The 18,250-nt window shown below is 55.0% G+C and overlaps 1 protein-coding gene across 1 annotated transcript in view; it reads left to right on the top strand.

Moving 5' to 3' along the window:
• Window positions 1–17,851, top strand: part of LOC139263075 (E3 ubiquitin-protein ligase TRIM39-like) — a 146,110-nt gene extending 128,259 nt beyond the window's left edge. Inside the window, exons 5-6 of the mRNA XM_070878615.1 lie at window positions 17,002–17,136; window positions 17,286–17,851. Coding sequence (XP_070734716.1) covers window positions 17,002–17,136; window positions 17,286–17,815 — 665 coding nt within the window. The 3' untranslated portion in view covers window positions 17,816–17,851. The remainder of the gene's footprint in view (window positions 1–17,001; window positions 17,137–17,285) is intronic.
• Window positions 17,852–18,250: the final 399 nt, after the last annotated feature.

Below are 18,250 nucleotides of genomic sequence, written 5' to 3'. Positions count from 1 at the left end.
TCTCACCTTTCACCTGTCTCTCACTCCACCCCCACCCTGTGTCTCTCACTCCCCCCCACCCCGTGTTTCTCTCTCCCCGCCCCGTGTTTCTCACTCCCCCTCCGTATCTCTCTCCCCCTGCCCGCCCCCCCGTGTCTCTCTCTCCCCCCGCCGTATTTCTCATCCCCCCGTGTCTCACTCTCTCCCCCCGCCGTATCTCTCCCCCCACCGTGTCTCTCTCTGCCCCGTGTCTCTCTCTGCCCCGTGTCTCTCTCTCCCCCCCACTTGCCTCTCTCTCCCCTCCCCCGTGTCTCTCTCCCCGTGCCCCCGACCCGTGTCTCTCTTTAGCCCCCCCGACTGTGTCATTCCCTGTCCCCCCGCGTCTGTCTCTTCCGCCCCGTGTCTCTCTCTCTCCCCCCGTGTCACTCTCCCCCTGCCCTTTTTCTCCCCCCCACCCCTTGTTTCCCTTTCTCACCGTGCCACTCTCCCTCTCCTCTCCCACCCCGCCGTGTGTGTGTCTCTCCCCCCCTACGTGTCTCTCGCTCCTCCCCTGTGTCTCTCTCTCCACCCCGTGTCGCTCTGGTACTCCCCTCATCTCTCTCCCCCTGCGCGTGTGTCACTCAAACTCACCCCCTGCCCCCATGTCGCTCTCTTTCCCCGTCGTGTCTCTCTCTTCCTCCCCAAGCCTCCCTGACCCCCACACCCCGATTGTGTGTCTCTCTCTATCCCAGCCAACATGTCGCTCTCTCTGCCCTTATGTCGATCTCTCTCCCTCCCCAGTGTCTTTCTCCTCCCCCGTGTCTCTCTCTCCCCTCCTCCCGAGTGTGTGTGTCTCTCTCTCCCCTCCCCATGTCTCTCTCTCCCCCTCGTGTTCTTCTCTGTCTCCCCCCCACCCTGTCTCTCTCTCTCCCCCCCCCCGTGTCTCTCTCTCCGTCCCCTCACTCTATCTCCTCCCTCATGTCTCTCTCTGTCTCCCCCCCTCCCCCGTCACTCCCTCTCCCCTGCCCCAAGTGTGTGTCTCTCTCCCCCCCCCGCCCCCATGTCGTTCTCTTTCCCCGTCGTGTCTCTCTCTTCCTCCCCAAGCCTCCCCGACCTCTCCCTGCCCCTGATTGTGTGTCTCTCTCTATCCCAGCCAACATGTCGCTCTCTCTCCCTCTCTGCCCCTATGTCGATCTCTCTCCCTCCCCAGTGTCTCCCTCTCTCCCTCTCTCTCTCCCCTTCCCTTGTGTCTTTCTCTCCCTCTCCCTTGTGTCTCTCTCACCCACTCCCTCGCGTCTCTCTCACCCCCTCCCTCGTGTCTCTCTCAACCTCTGCCCCCGTGTCTCTCTCAACCCCAACCCCCGTGCCTCCAGCTGTTCCCCCCACACCCCCCGTGTCTCTCTCTCTCCCCCACCGTGTCTCTCCACCGCCTCCCTCGTGCCTCTCTCAACCCCTGCCCCCCTGTCAGTCTCTCTTCCCCCCCGCATCTCTCTCTCCCCACCACGTCTCTCTCTCTCCCCCCGCATCTCTCTCTCCCCCCACGTCTCTCTCTCCCCCGGGTCTCTCTCCCCCGTCTCTCTCTCTCTCTATCCCCCTCCCCGTGTCTCTCTCCTGCACTGCCCCCATATCAGTCTCTGTCCTCCCGCATCTCTCTCTCCCCCTGCATCTCTCTCTCGCCCCGTCATCTCTCTCTCTCTCTCTCCCCCATGTCGCTCTCTCCCCCCTTCCCCCGTGTCTCTCTCTCCCCCCCTCCCCCAACCATATCTCTCTCTTCCTCCGCATGTCGCTCTCTGTTCCCTCCCCCCCATGTCTCTCTCTCTCTCTCCCGTGTCACTCTCCCCCGCCCTTTTTCACCCTCCCCCCGTGTTTCCCTTTCTGACCGTGCGACTCTCCCTCGCTCCCTCTTCTCTCCCACTCCCCATGTGTGTGCCTCTCTCTCTCCCACTGCCCCCTATCTCTCTCCCCTCCCACGTGTCCCTCTCCTCCCCCCCTGTCTCTCTCCCCCCCGCGAGTCTCTCTCTTCCCCCCCAAGCCTCCCACGCTCTTCCGCCCCCCCCAACCCGAGTGTGTCTCTCTCTCTATCCCCGCCAACATGTCTCTCTCTTCCCCTCCCCCGTGTCTCTCTCCCCCTGCCCCCATGTCTTTCTCTCCCCCCCTTTGCCTCTAGCTGCCCCCCGCCCCCCCACCACCCACCATGTCTCTCTCTTTCCCCCCATGACCCTTCCCACCGTATCTCTCTAACATTCCCATGTGTCTCTCTCCCCCTCCCCCGTGTTAGTGTTAGTGTTTTTTCAGAAGAATCACTCAACACTCAGAGTCGGTTCCAATGCTGATGCGGCCTTTATTACGCTTAGCGGGGAGGAAATCACAAGACTGAGTCCAGGCTTCTCTCCACAGAACAAAGGGTCACATTCACTTTTATATGTTTTACTACAGTTACACAGCCCATCACGGCTGGACACAAGCCAATCACAACGATTATAGATTACATATAGGTTCTTTTAACCCAATAGAATTCCCCTTATGTCTCAGGAACCATGTGTTCGTCTCTTGTCAGCTTGGGCTGATTGATATAGGTTCTCTCACTAGTTCTTTCTTCTTGGAGAAATAATTGGTTTATAACCTTGTTTACAGGAGATGGGTTCTCTTATCTCTTTCTTCCTGGGGAATGAATTGGTTTATGGCCTTGAATACGGGAGATGGGTTCTCTCCTCATTATTCTTATCCTGCATCCAAGGCATTCCTATAGTGGGCCTCATAGGGTTATTGCTCGGTCATTGAACATTCAACAGTTCACAGCTTGACTACCTGATTTCCCATCATGCCTAGGCAGCCATTTTATGTGTGGCCACTTTAAACTTATATGCGTTTAGATATATCTAGCAGGTGCCTAATGTCTAGTATTCTGGTATATTCTAAAGGTGCCTACCTCCGACAACAACTCCCCCTTTCGGTAAAGGGACTAGTCCTAGTCCCCTTTTAACCGACCATTCGACCTTTATTAGATTTTGTGCACGGCCCGGTACTCCCTGCCTCAACGTGCTGGCCAGTCACGCGGTTTCAGGAGTCCCGGTTGCTTAAATCGAATTGACAAAGGCCAAATCCTCCTGCCCCTTTATTAAACAGGCTTGTTTAGTATCCGGGGAACGGTGATTTGTCCGTCTTCATTGTGCGTGGTGTCTGCATGCCTGGCAGGCCATTACGCCCCATGTTATTGCTAAGATCAATTGTATCCCGACCAGTATATGTGAAATTATTTGAATCCATGGGTGGATGTTCACATTTATTCCCCAGTCCCAGACTTTTCTCCACCAACTCTGACTTTGTAAGTCTACCTCGGTATCTTCTTCCAGTACTTTGATTTTAGTTTGTAGTTGGTGGTAGAGCTTTACGGATTGACCTCAACTCTCGTAATACTTCGGTTAGATGTGGGATAAGGACCTGATCTGGTTCGTCATAATCCTGTAAATGATCATGGAGCTGATCGGTTACCTCAATAACTTCGGACTTCCGGCACCTAACCTGGGTGAAATGCGCTTGCCCGATCGCGACAGGTCGTAGTGGTGTAAAGCAAAAGTTTGGCTGTGGTATAGGGCACTGCAGGTCATTATACTCTACTCAGTAGTAGAGACGCAGTATCTTCCCTTCCCTCCGTAGCCTGCCCTCGCGAAGTGCATGTGTGCGGGCACTATTTCTAGTACACACCCTTCGGTTCGGTTAAACCCGCACTCGTCTAGCTCCCCTCGGCCCACCAGGTGAGGGCATACCGTGATCTCCCCCCTTTGCTTGCATTCTGCTAGGGAAATCCCGGTAAGTATGTTGTTTCGACGAACGGCAGAGGTGGTGGTCAGGTAGTAGCGTATGGAGACATTTTCCCGTATTATTCCGATATTCTCTCGTTGGTATAGGGGGAACGGCCCTGAGTCCGGCGTGGCTATAGGGATCATCAGGACTATCCCTATCCCGGTAGTCCTACATCTGGCAATCTGGAATTGCTGGGTATACTCTGGTCAGTCCCTTCAGAGTACAATTATCCAGTGTCCCCCTTTGGTTAGCCAACTGAGCTCAATGCGAACTGTCTATCCAATCGGGTACTTCCCCGCGTTGGATCTGGTCGAGATTGTGGCGGATCTGTCCCACCATCCACAGACCATAAGCGTGACAGAGTTGCCCCTGTCTTTGCTTTCCCTGTATCTTCCTGTTCTCTATCAATGAGGTGATTGATGGTTCTGGCGTGAGCTTCCAGGACTGAGATGCCATCCAGCTGAATTTTGGCACCCTCCTTTCCTAGGTTGGCTTGGTCTTCCTGGTTTTGCTCCACCCTCTCCAATAACCCCTTCATCACCCCTCTAAGCTGTTCCACCCTCTCATTTAATCCTTGTATGTCTATCGAGTTCACTACGGAGGTCCCTGTATTGAAAACGGTAGCAACATCATTAACTATTTCCCTCTTCATCCTGGGGGCTAACCCCTGTCCCCGGAACCTACTGGCACCCATTGCATCGGCAGCCTGCTGCATTACAACTTTACTTAATACATTGTACATCTTCCTTGACTGTTCTGTACAGTATTCCGGCATCTGGATGCCTGAAATATTGATCAGAACAGGCACAATTTCATGTTTAACATTATCATACAACAGTTCCCCCTCGTTGTACATTACAATCCCATTCTCTGGTCCCTTCGTAGTTATGGGGCAAGGCAGTTCCTCGGGCAATGTAGTGATTCTTATGGGGCGCGGTGTCGGAGGGGGTGAGAAACATACATACAATGATATTGCAGCCGTCCCCGCCTCCTCGTAATACCCACACAGCCCCATTCCCTTCTTGCGGATGACTGATTGCTGGGATTGTCCCGGAGGCGTGCAAATTATGCCGAAAGTACATTCATCAGGCCCTTTGACATCCCTCCGTTTAATACATCTGCTCCTTATACCCGTGGAGCACTGTACACATACTCTTATTCTTATTAGGATTCTTATTAGGATTCACTTGTAACCATGCATTAAAATAAGTCCTGTCCTTGCTCCAGTCCTTGGCTGCTGGGATGCACATTCCGTCCGTTAAATTAAACAAGACTCCATAGTTCATGTAGTTGTTTATTTCCAGTGTGCTCTGCTGTCCGTCGGTGTTGCCCAGGGTACGTGCATGTCGCAGGGCTATCCATATTACGAGTAGCGCCTTTCGTATTCCCATTCCGGTGAGTATTATCTGTAATTTTAAACAGACGGCCTGGTCGTCACCAGGGGTTAAGTTTTTTGCTCTATGAGTGTCCCTGTCACCCTGCAAAATCAGAAGCACAAGGTTATAATCGAACCATTTTGAGCTGAATCTGTAGGGCGTGCGCCCATGTCTTTACCCACTTAAATATTACCCAAACTCCTATTATGACCAAGGCCAAAGCTATTCCTCCAAACATCGCTGTCTGCTTTACCGTTAGGTTGGGTTTGTGGACTACACCTACCCACCGTGGGGTACATTGGCTCTATTGCCAGAGGTGATGGTGCTATGGCTGCGCACTGCACTATCCGTCTAGTCCCGTTATCTCTTCCAGCCTGTTTATCTTAGCTTTTAACTCTTCAATTTGTTTTATTGAGTATCTATTTCTTTATTGTATCAGGCAAGTATTATTACATAAGCTAGTTCTGTTTTTATTTTTGTTTCCTCTGTTAGGTGAGTCTTTTTTTTCCTATTAAGAAATCCAAATTAATAATGTTCAGTGTAAAACGGCTGTCAATGGAAAGGGTTAACTCCTTTCCAGGTTTGTAAGAAGACCTGATGTCATTACGTGACTTCACGTAATCATCTGAAAAAAGTCTTTGTGCCTTCAAAACTGGCTTCGAAATTAGGAATCCGTTAAAAACAGCATTAATCATTAGAGTAAACTCCAATGTTTTCTTAACTTCTAATTCAAGTACTTGCCAAAGAATTTTTTTTTTTTAATTGTTTTAAAACAAGACCACACATACAATAGCAATTTTGTTTACTGAAATTCAATTCTGTTTTTTTTTATTTCTCTCTTTCTCCTCGTTATCTTCAAAACCCTCCTGCTTGTTTAGACTGTTCGGGACTTTTTTAATAAACACTGTCCATTTTGGAAATCTTTTCAAACTGCATTGAAACTTTTTCATAATTTAAAATTCGAATCCATGTAGAGTGTTTTTTACTTATTCCAATTTTTTTTTTCCTTCTAATTAAACCAATATCTTTTTCACAGCAAACATCAACTAGTATTTAGTAAGTTATGTCTTTTTCCATTTAGTCCGTTACATTTTTTTTTTCTTTCTTCAAATTAGGTTTTGTATTTTACACGGAGGGTTCGTAACTTGTTAATTTAAAATCATTTGTTTACTTTCAAAGTGGCGTCTTTATCTTTTTCTTTTTCTCCATAACTGGAATGGAGTCCAGCTTTGAGAGTTTGAGGGCTGCCTTTCGATATCTCAAAATGCTCCAGTTTCAAACTCGTTACTAAAGCTTGCTGTTTTTTAACATTTTTCAAAAGTCCCTTTTACACCTTCGCAGATAGCTCGCCACTCGCCCAGAAGTTTGACCTGATCAGATTTAATTTAATAATTTTTTTTTTTGAATCCACCTCAGTATTTTCTGTGTCTTCTCTGAATATCTCAAAATCCCAATTCAAACTTTGTAATTTCAATCTTTATTTAAAACTTTTTTTTTTTGCTAGAAGCTCTTTTTTTTTAAAGCATTCTTTATCTCATTCCGAGACTAAATTTATGTCTTTCAACCCAATCAATCATTGCATGTTTTCTTTCGGCAAGTAAGTGAGCGTGTCAAATAAATCTTTTGCCCAACAAACCTATCCTTTATTTGTTTATTTTCCTAGCTCCGTAACTTATCATCCGAATAAATCCACACCTGCGTTTCTAACTTAAATGTCTTAAAACTTCCCACATACAGGACAACATTACAAAGGGTTAAAAAAAGACTTTCACACTGTTTCTAAAATAAACAGACACTTGCATTCCTCTTCCAACCAGGCTTTCGGAACATGAAAACATTAAAAAAATTCATTCTGCAGTCAAAAATCACACACACTTCTCACTCAACGATCAGACATTTACAACAGTCTCTCTTCTTGTTTTGGCCGGCTCTATTTTTGGATCCATGACCTTTCAGGGAATTCATAGTTTTATCTAAATAATTCCTCACATAACTAGTTCCTGAGGATTCCACCCTGCTTTAATCATTTTTTCGATTAGCTTCTTTTGTTTTTCTGCCAGGTGGCGGGTAAGCGACCCTTCTGGTCCCCACTCGAGTTTACTTGTTTTCATGGCCATTCCTGGGTAGGACTAGTACCGTTAGGAATCTACTCTCAGAGGTCCGCTTTCTTTCTAGCGCGACTTGTAGTAAACTGTCTCTTGGCTACTGTCAGGTCACAAGTTCTGCTGTTACACAAACTTATACAATTCTTAAAACGCGTTTAAGCAATTTCCCGCAGTGCTCTACGTATCCTTAACGACTACCTACCACCGCTCGGTCCGTTGGTCCGACCCTGTTCACAGGTTTGGATTCCGTTAGCCGCTGTACACCGCTTGGTTCTACTCCGGGGTATTTCAAATGACACTACTGGGTCCGGAAGATGTCTCTCGGTATCACGATCCCACGGTCTAAGTGTGTTCCCTACGCCTACTTGGTTCCTGGCCGTCACGTGGGACAAAAGTCCTCTTAATTCAGGCTCAGGCTAGGCGTTTGAGATATTAGACCGTCTCCTCGTGTCGATCAACCAGCTTCCACCTTCCGCACCCTTCATACTTAAAAATCGTTTTTTTTTATACTCACCCGGGTTTTTCCAAGGGCGTCCAGCGACTCCGGGAAATCCTGCCGACTACGCCACTGTTAGCGTTAGTGTTTTCTCAGAAGAATCACTCAACACTCAGAGTCGGTTCCAATGCTGATGCGGCCTTTATTACGCTTAGCGGGGAGGAAATCACAAGACTGAGTCCAGGCTTCTCTCCACAGAACAAAGGGTTACATTCACTTTTATATGTTTCACAACAGTTACAAACAGTTTACTACAGTTACACAGCCCATCACGGCTGGACACAAGCCAATCACAACGATTATAGATTACATATAGGTTCTTTTAACCCAATAGAATTCCCCTTATGTCTCTCACCCCCCCCCCGTCCCCGTGTCTCTCTCTCCCTGCCTCCCATGTCTCTCTCCCCCTCCCCCTTGTCTCTCTCCCCCGCCTCCCATGTCTCTCTCCCCCTCCCCCGTGTCTCTCTCCCCCTTCCCCTTGTCTCTCTCCCCCCGCCTCCCATGTCTCTCTCCCACTCCCCCTTGTCTCTCTCCCCCTGCCCCCCGTGTCTCTCTCCCCCTCCCCCATGTCTCTCTCCCCCTCCCCCTTGTCTCTCTCCCCCTGCCCCCCGTGTCTCTCTCCCCCTCCCCCGTGTCTCTCTCCCCTTCCCCTCGTCTCTCTCCCCCCGCCTCCCATGTCTCTCTCCCCCTCCCCCTTGTCTCTCTCCCCCAGTCCCCCGTGTCTCTCTCCCCCTCCCCCGTGTCTCTATCTCTCCCCCCATGTCTCTCTCCCCCCTCCCCCGTGTCTCTCTCCCCCCGTGTCTCTCTCCCCCCTCCCCCATGTCTTTCTCTCCCCACCCCTGCCATGTCTCCCTCCTCTCTCTCCCCCCGATGTCTCTCGCCCCTCGTGTCTCTCTCTCTCATCCCCGAGTCTCTCTCTCCCCCGCCAATGTCTCTCTCTCACCCGCCCCGTGACTCCCTTTTTTCCCCCCATCTCTCTCCCCACCCCCCACCCCCCGTGTCTCTCTCTCTCCCCCCCCTCCCCCGCATCTCTCTCTCTTCACCAGGTCTCTCCCTCTCCTACCCCAGCGTCTCTCTTCCCCACTGCCCCCACGTCGATCTCTCTCCAACCACACCGCGTCTCTCTCAACCCATGTCAGTCTCTCCCCCCCTTGTCTCTCTCTCTCCCGCCTTGTCTCTCTCTCTCCCTCCCTTGTCTCTCTCTCTCCCCCCTTGTCTCTCTCTCTCCCCCCGTGTCTCTCTCTCTCCCCCCGTGTCACTCTCTCTCCCCCCTTGTCTCTCTCTCTCCCCCCGTGTCTCTCTCTCTCCCCCCGTGTCACTCTCTCTCCCCCCTTGTCTCTCGCTCTCCCCCCCTGTCTCTCTTTCTCCCCCCCTTGTCTCTCTCTCTCTCTCCCCCTTGTCTCTCTCTCTCCCCCCGTGTCTCTCTCTCTCCCCCCCTTGTCTCTCTGTCTCCCTCCCTTGTCTCTCTCTCTCCCCCCGTGTCTCTCTCTCTCCCCCCGTGTCACTCTCTCTCCCCCCTTGTCTCTCGCTCTCCCCCCCTGTCTCTCTTTCTCCCCCCCTTGTCTCTCTCTCTCCCCCCCTTGTCTCTCTCTCTCTCCCCCTTGTCTCTCTCTCTCCCCCCCTCTTGTCTCTCTCTCCCCCCCGTGTCTCTCTCCCCCTCCCCCATGTGCCTCTCTCTCCAACCTCCCCCATGTCATTCTATTTCAACTCTCCATGTCTCTCTCTTCCTCCCCAAGCCTCCCACGCACTCCCCCCCCACCCCGAGTGTGTGTCTCTCTCTATCCCCGCCAACATGTCTCTCTCTCTCTCCCTGCCCCCGTGTCTCTCTCCCCCTGCCGCCGTGTCTCTGTCAACCTCTGCCCCCGTGTCTTTCTCTCCCCCTTTGCCTCCAGTTGTCCTCTCCCCACCCCCCCGTCTCTCTCTTTCCCCCCATGACTCTCCCTGCCGTAACTCTCTAACCCCACCATGTGTATCTCTCCCCTCCTACACGTGTCATTCTCCATGCCCGTGTCTCTCTCTCCCCACCCCCGCCCCGTGTCTCGTGATCCCCCCCGTCTCTCTCTCCCCCCTCGTGTCTCTCTCTGTCTCCACACCCCCCCCCCTGCCATCCCTCCCTCTCTCCTGCCCCGAGTGTGTGTCTCTCTCCCTCTTCCCCATGTCGTTCTATTCCCTCACCCGTATTTCTCTCTTCCTCCCCAAGCCTCCCACACACCCCCCCACCTCGAGTGTGTGTCTCTCTCTATCCCCTCCAACATGTCACTCTCTCTCTTCCTCTGCCCCCATGTTAATCTTTCTCCCTCCCCCGTGTCTCTCTCTCTCCCCCTCCCTCATGTCTCTCTCCCTCGCCCTCATGTCTCTCTCCCCCTTCCCTCGTGTCTCTCTCCCCCTGCCCCCGTGTCTTTGTCTCCCCCCCTTTGCCTCTAGCTGTCACTCCCCCCCCACCCCCCGTGTCCCTCTCTTTCCCCCCATGACTCTCATCGCCATATCTCTCTAACATTCCCATGTGTCGCTCCCCCCTCCCCCATGTCTTTCTCTCCCCACCCTCGCCTTGTCTCTCTCCTCTCTCTCCCCGCCATCTCTCTCCCCCATCTCTCACCGCCCCCCCCCACCCATCTCTCTGCCCGCCGTGTCTCTCTCTCTCCCCCCTCCCCCACATCTCTCTCTCTTCCCCAGGTCTCTCCCTCTCCTACCCCCGTGTCTCTCTCCCTCTCTGTCCCCATGTCGATCTCTCTCCAACCCCCCCACGTCTCTCTCAACCCCTGCCCCCATGTCAGTCTCTCCCCTCGCGTGTCTCACACCCCACTTCCCCCCCACCTCACCGCGTCTCTCTCTCCCTCTCCCCCGCCACTCCCTGTCTCTCTCTGTTCCCCCGTCCTCTCTCTCTCTCTCCCCCCGCCATGACTATCTCTGCCCCGAGTCTCTCTTCCTCCTCTCTGTGTATCTCTCCCCACCCGCCACGCCCCTGCCGTGTGTGTCTCTCTCCACGCCCGCGTCTCTCTCTCCCCACACCCCCCCGTGTCTCGCGCTCCCCCCCGTCTCACTCTGTCCCCGCCGTCTCTCTCTTCCCACCCCCCTGTGTCTCTCTGTTCCCCGACCCCGTCTCTCTCTCTCCCCCCTCGTGTCTCTCTCTGTCTCCCCACCGCACCCCGCCGTCCCTCCCTCTCCTGCCCTGAGTGTGTGTCTCTCTCTCTCCCCCTCCCCTGTCTGTCTCTCTCTCCCCACCCCCGCATGTCATTCTATTCCCCCCCACCGTGTCTCTCTCTTCCTCCTCAAGCCTCCCACGCGCCCCCCACCAACCCTGAGTGTGTGTCTCTCTCTCTATCCCCGCCAACTTGTCACTCTCTCCCCCTCTGCCCCCATGTCGATCTCTCTCCCTCCCCCGTCTCTCTCTCTCCCCCTCCCTCGTTTCTCTCTCCTCACCCACCCCCGTGTCTCTCTCTTTCCCCCATGACTCTCCCCACCGTATCTCTCTAACATTCCCATGTGTCTCTCTCCCTTTTCTCCCGTGTATCTCTCCCCCTCCCCCGAGTCTCTCTCCCCTTCCCCCGAGTCTCTCTCCCCACCTTCGCCGTGTCTCTCTCCTCTCTCTCCCCGCCCCCATGTCTCTCCTCCCCCTCCGTGTCTCTCTCGCTCCCCCACCCATCTCTCTCCCCGCCGCCCCCCACTCCCAACCGTGTCTCTCTCTCTCTCCCCCCCTCCTCCGCATCTCTCTCTCTCTTCCCCAGATCTGTTCCTCTCCTACCCCTGCGTCTCTCTCCCCCTCGGCCCCCATGTCAATCTCTCTCTAATCCTACCACGTCTCTCTCAACCCCTGCCCCGGTGTCAGTCTCTCTCCCCCGCTCCACCATGTCTCTATTTCCCCTCACGTGTCTCACACCCCACCTCCACCCCCCCTTCCGTGTCTCTCTGTCTCTCTCCCCCCCCATTTCCCGTCTCTCTCTGTTCCCCGGCCTTTCTCTCTCTCTCCCCCCCCCATGACTATCTCTGTCCTGTGTCTCTCTTCCTCTTCCCCCTCTCTGTGTCTCTCTCTCCCCCCGCCACGCCCCTCCCCTGTGTGTGTCTCGCTTTCCCTCCCCTTGTCTCTCTCTCCCCCCCCCATGTCTCTCTCTCCACACACCCCCCCCGTGTCTCTCACCACGCCCGTGTCTCTCTCTCTCCCCCCCCATGTCTCTCACCATGCCCGTGTCTCTCTCTCTCTCCCCCCCCCGTGTCTCTCACCACGCCCGTGTCTCTCTCTCTCCCCCCCCCCCATGTCTCTCACCACGCCCGTGTCTCTCTCTCCCCCCACCGTGTCTCTCACCACGCCCGTGTCTCTATCTTTCCCCCCCCGTGTCTCTCACCACGCCCGTGTCTCTCTCTCCCCCCACCGTGTCTCTCACCACGCCCGTGTCTCTCTCTCCCCCCACCGTGTCTCTCACCACGCCCGTGTCTCTATCTTTCCCCCCCCCCCCGTGTCTCTCACCACGCCCGTGTCTCTCTCTCCCCCCACCGTGTCTCTCACCACGCCCGTGTCTCTCTCTCTCCCCCCAGTGTCTCTCACCACGCCCGTGTCTCTCTCTCCCCCCCCATGTCTCTCACCACGCCCGTGTCTCTATCTTTCCCCCCCCCCGTGTCTCTCACCACGCCCGTGTCTCTCTCTCCCCCCCCCGTGTCTCTCACCACGCCCGTGTCTCTCTCTTCCCCCACCGTGTCTCTCACCACGCCCGTGTCTCTCTCTTCCCCCACCGTGTCTCTCACCACGCCCGTGTCTCTCTCTCTCTCCCCAGTGTCTCTCACCACGCCCGTGTCTCTCTCTCCCACCCCGTATCTCTCTCCACCCTCCCCCCCCCACCCCCCGTGTCTCTATCTCCTCCCCCCCGCCTGTGTCTCGCTCCCCCGCTGCCCGACCCCCCAGTGTCTCTCCCACTCCCCCCCCCTCCCGCTGTGTCTCTCTCCCCCCCCTCTGGGTCTATCTCCCCCTCCCCATTGGGTCTATCTCCCCCTCCCCCCGTCTCTCTCTGTCCCCCCCGTCCTTTCTGTCCCCCCCTCCCCTTTCTGTCCCCCACATCCGTGTCTCTCTCAACCCCTGCCCACATGTCGCTCCCCCCACCCCACCGTATCTCTCTCCCATCCCTGTGTCTCTCTCTCCCCACCGTGTCCCTCCCCCCCGCCCCGTGTTTCTCTCTCTCTGTCCCTCTTCGCCCCCATCTCTCTCTCTCTCTCCTCCCCCCTGTCTCTCTCTTTCTTTCATCTCACCCTGTCTTTCTCTGTCCCCCTCTGCCCCGTGTTTCTCTCTCTCCACGTGGCTCTCTCCCTCTGTCCCTCTTCCTCCCATCCCTCTCTCTCTCCTCCCCCGTGTCTCTCTCTCTCACCCCCCTCCCATGATTCTCTCTCACACCCCCGTTTCCCTCTCTCCCTCCTCGTGTCTCTCTCTGTCTCCCCACACACTCGGGGAGGGGGAGAAGGTGAGGGGGGAGAGGGAGAGATGGCAGGGGAGAGAGACATGGGCGGGGTGAGAGAGACGCGGGGGGAGAGAGAGAGAGACACACATACAGGGGAGGGGCGTGGCAGAGGGGGGAAGATACACAGAGAGGGGGAAGAGGTAGGGAGATATGGGGGCAGAGATAGTCATGGGGGGGGGAGAGAGAAAAGATGGGGGGGAGGTGGGGCGAGGGACACGTGAGGAGAGAGAGAGACACGCCAGGGGGAGAGACTGACATGGGGGCAGGGGTTGAGAGACACACTGGGGGGGGCGATGGAGAGAGATCGACATGGGGGCAGAGGGGGAGAGAGTCATGGGGAGGAAGAGAGGGATGCGGGGGGTGGAGAGAGAAACACGGGGTGGGGAGAGAGAGATGCAGGGGGGAGAGAGAGACACAGGGGGGAAGAGAGACACAAGGGGGCGGGGGGAGAGACATGGCCGGTGGGGGGGGAGGGACATGGCGTGGGAGAGAGAGTTATGGGGGGGAAGAGAGACACGGGGGGGCGGGGGGAGAGAGATACATGGGGGGGTTAGAGCGATACAGCGGGGAGAGTCATCAGGGGAAAGAGAGAGATACGGGGGGTGGGGATGACAGCTAGAGGCAAAGGCGGGGAGAGAGATACACGGGTACAGGAGGAGAGAGACACGGGGGCAGGAGGAGAGAGAGACACGAGGGAGGAGGAGAGAGAGTGACATGTTGGCGGGGATAGAGAGAGACACACACTCGGGGTCTCCCTCCTCCGCGAGTGTGTGCCTCCCTCTCTCCCCTCCAGTGTGTCTCTCTCTCTCTCCCCCCGTGTCTCTCTTCCCCCGTGTCTCTCCCTCTCCCCCGTCCATGAGTGTGTGTCTCCCTCCCCCCCTCCCTGAGTGTGTGTCTCCCACTCACCCCTCCCTGAGTATGTGTCTCCCACTCACCCCTCCCCGAGTGTGTGTCTCCCTCTCTCCCCTCCAGTGTGTCTCTCTCCCTCTCCCCCCTCCCTGTGTGTGTGTCTCCCTCTCACCCCTCCCTGAGTGTGTGTCTCCCACTCACTCCTCCCTGAGTGCGTGTCTCCCTCTCCCCCCTCCCCGAGTGTGTGTCTCCCTCTCTCCCCTCCAGTGTGTCTCTCTCCCTCTCACCCCTCCCTGTGTGTGTGTCTCCCTCTCACCCCTCCCTGAGTGTGTGTCTCCCACTCACTCCTCCTCGAGTGCGTGTCTCCCTCTCCCCCCTCCCTGAGTGTGTGTCTTCCCCCCCCTCCCAGAGTGTGTGTGTCTCCCACTCCCCCTCCTCCCCGAGTGTGTGTCTCTCTTCCTCCCCGACCGCCCTCACTTGTCTCTCTCTCTCTCTTCCCCCGTCCTTTTGCTCTCTTTTCCTGCCACCAAATCGTTCTCTATCACCCCCCGCCTCCATGTCGCTCTCTCCCCACCCCATGACTCTCTCTCTCTCAACCCCCCCCCCGTCTCTCTGTCCCTCCAACCTTTCTCTCTCTCCCCCTACCCCATGACTCTATCTCCCACCCCCGTTTCCCCCTCCCTCCCGTGTCTTTCTCCCCTCCCACCAACTCTCTCTGTCCCCTCGTCCTTTTTCTATCTTCCCCCCATGACTCTCTCTACCCCCCTTGTCTCTATCTCCTCCCCACCCCGCCCTGTGTCTCGCTCCCCTGCCGCCCGACCCCCCCCCCCCCCAGTGTCTCGCTCTCTCTCCCCCCTCCCCCCCGGGTCTATCTTCTCCTTCTCCAGGTGTCTCTCTCCCCCACCCCCCGCCCCGTTCTTTCTGTCTCTCTCCCCCATCCGTGTCTCTTTCAACCCCTGCCCCCATGTTGCACTCTCTCTCTCCCGTCACCCCACCATCTCTCGTTCTCTCCCCGTGTCTCTCTCTTCCTCCCCGTGACTGTCACTCCCCACCGTGTGTCTCTGTCCCCAACCGTGCCTCTTGCCCACCGTGTCGCTTGTCCTCCCGCTCTTTTGCTCGCCCTCCCGCCCGCCTGTGTTTCTCTCTCCACCGTGTCTCTCTCCAATCGCGCCCCCCCGTATCTCTCTCAACCTCTGCCCCCATGTGTCTCTCCCCCTCCCCTGTGTGTGTCTCCCTCCCCCCACACCCCCCATGTCTCTCTTGCCCACCCCGTCCATCCGTGTCTCTCTCTCTCTCCCCCCATCCTTTGTCTCTCCCCCACACCCCTGTGTGTGTGTCGCTCTCTCTCCCCCACCGTGTCTCTCTCTCCCCCTGCCCCAAATGTCGCACTCTCTCCACATCTGTGTCTCCCTCTCTTCCCGCCCGCCCCCCCCCGAGTGTGTCTCTCTCTCCCCCCCATGTGTCTCTCCCCCCCATCCTGTCTCTCTCTGTCCCCCCCATCCTTTCTCTGTCACTCCCCGTGTCTGTCTCTCTCTCCCCGCTATCTCTCTCTCACACTACTGCCGATGTTTTTTCTCCCACAGAAGGCCACGAAAATGTTCCCAATAATGCAACAGCTGGAAACAAATCCAGCCCCAGGCTTCAGCGGCAGGAAATGTTTGAGCAGCAGCCTCTATACTGACCCGTCAGAAGACCAGCAGCACAGCAGCACAACGTGCTCGTTGTGGGGCCCACTTCCGGTTCCAGGGCCGAGGAGTCTGCGCCTGTGCGAAAGGCGTCGGGGGCAGAGTCCAGAGGACACAGGCGCAGAAACAACACGGTGCAAATAGTCACTCTGATGTTTTAACCCCTGTCCCACCCATCGGGGGGCGTGGGGTTAAAATCGAGATGTCTGTGAGGGAATCCCACCGACCCCAGGTCCCTGGGAGGCCGTTCCTTCTCCTCTCCTCACTTCACATGATTGTAGTGAGTATGTTCCTGCAGAGAGGGGGGGCACAGACTGGAGACCCTCGGGATAATAATAATGATCAATAATGGAAAGATGAGGCTCCAGTACAGAGAAACTGGACTGAACACAGACGGCTTTGAAAATCACAAACTGAGCTGAAGTGGCAGCAAACCAGGATCCCACTGCACGTGTGGAGATCAGTGTGAATGTAGGGAGACGGCAAATCCCGGGATTCTGCCATTTTCCGGATGGGTTGCTGCGGGGTGTCAGGACCAGCATTAGAAGGGGGGCAGCTTGTTGCACTGATCACTCGATCCCCTTTGGGTTTCTGATCTGAGATGTCCCCACTGATAAAAACATTCTCTCCTCTTTCATTCCACAGTGACGGAGACTCAGAGAGTCACAGACCCAGATGTTCCAGCGCTCACCCTGAACCTGTCCAATATATCGCAACTTATCCAGGAGAGGCTGAATGGATGGGAAAAGTACCACTCAGACATATTGGGAATCATCAATAAGATGGTGCAGCTTTTCTCCAATATAAGGCACTGAGAGCAGGTGGGGTTAGTTGTGTTCAGACAGCTGGGAATATCCCGAACTTTAATATCAGCTCCCTGTGTCTGTGGATCAGGAGCCTGAGATTAATCCTCAGTCCCCAGTGACACCTGCTTTAAACATTCCTCACTGTAATGGGCCAGAGCTTCACCCACCGTGGGCCAGGTAGGGGCGGGGTTACACACTGCCAATCAGAGTGGCCCTTAAAGGGACACCGACCCTCAATGGCTGCCAGTATTATTAAAGAGTTTAGTAAGAGATGGAAAGACTTGCATTTATATAGCACCTGTCAGAACCTCAGGAACCCCAAAGTGCTTTACAGACAATGAAGTTCTATTTTTGAAGCGTACTCACTGTTGTAATGTAGGAATATATAAGTATGGAATATATAACCCCCCCATCGAGTAATATGAAGGAGGTGGGACCTCGCTGTGTCACAATTCCCAATCACCATGTGCTTTGTTTACAGGGCCAGCTTCCACCGAATACAGGGGCTCATCGACTGTAACTCCTCCCCCACACAGCTCCTCTGGGGCAGCCCCTGTCCCATTGATCGCCATCAAGCAGTCGACTGGGATCAGAGGGAGAACGGGAATATCCCAAGGTGTGTTTATAATCTGAAACGGGGATCACACTGACTGGTAATATGGGGCTGGCACTGTCTGGGAAATACTGACACTCCGACCCTGCAGCTGTCAATCATTGATCTGAGTGGAATAACCCTGTCTGACCAATCTCTTCTCTCCTCTCTAGGGCAAAGGTCACCGATGGGCCTGGATCCAAAGACAGCAAACTGGAACTTGGTTCTGTCTGATGATCTGAGATCAGTAACACGGACTGGACAGAAACAGCCCTACCCACCTCACCCAGAGAGGTTTAAAGACCAACCCCAAGTCCTCTGCTCCCAGAGCTTCTCCTCAGGATCCCATTCCTGGGATGTGGAGACTGATGGGAATCGCTGGGGAATAGGGATTGTGTGTGGGAGTGTAGAGAGGGAGGGGGGAGGGTTTTACCTTGGGGGCAGCAGTAAATCCTGGGGTTTATATTATTATGGTGATCTTTGTGTTTCTCTCAGGGCCCGGCACAATTCCCGGGACACTCACCTCCGACAGATCGGGTCTGGGAGCAGGATCCGAGTTCAGTTGGACTACGAGGCTGGGACTGTGTCATTTCACCAGGTCACTGACTCACTGACACATTTACACACATTTCACACCACATTCACTGAACCCGTGTTTCCAGCATTTTATTGTGGAAACAAATCCCTAAAACTGTTAAATTAATCCTGGTATCGGAGACTCGGTGATGTCACTTCCAGTCTCGGGAATACCGCGATGTCACTTTCGGTTTTGAGTGGCCTTCCTAAACAGGTCATTTCCGGGTTGGGGGTCACAGATTATGTCATTTCCAAAACTGTGGCTCTGATGATGTCACTTCTGGGTTGGGGGAGGTGGGTTGAAATGCTGTCATTTCCTGTTCCCCTCTGCTATGTCACTTCCAGCCCTGCCCCTCTATGATGTCATTTCCAAGTCTGCCTCTCTGACGTTTTCAAGTCTGGTCCTACCCCCAATGACATCATTTCCGGCACCGTCTGATGATGTCATGCCCAGGTCTCCCCCTCTGATGATGTCAGGAACTCGGTGCCTTGCTACTTTTAAAGATCCGTGGGGTCTTTGTGCTTTTCTCTGTAAGGGTCTGTCACTGACGCTAAACACAGC

The sequence above is a fragment of the Pristiophorus japonicus genome, chromosome 4 (assembly GCF_044704955.1).
Source record: "Pristiophorus japonicus isolate sPriJap1 chromosome 4, sPriJap1.hap1, whole genome shotgun sequence".
NCBI lineage: Eukaryota > Metazoa > Chordata > Chondrichthyes > Pristiophoridae > Pristiophorus > Pristiophorus japonicus.
The sequence above is the reverse complement of the archived record's forward strand: the minus strand, read 5'-3'. Positions and strand labels throughout refer to the sequence as shown.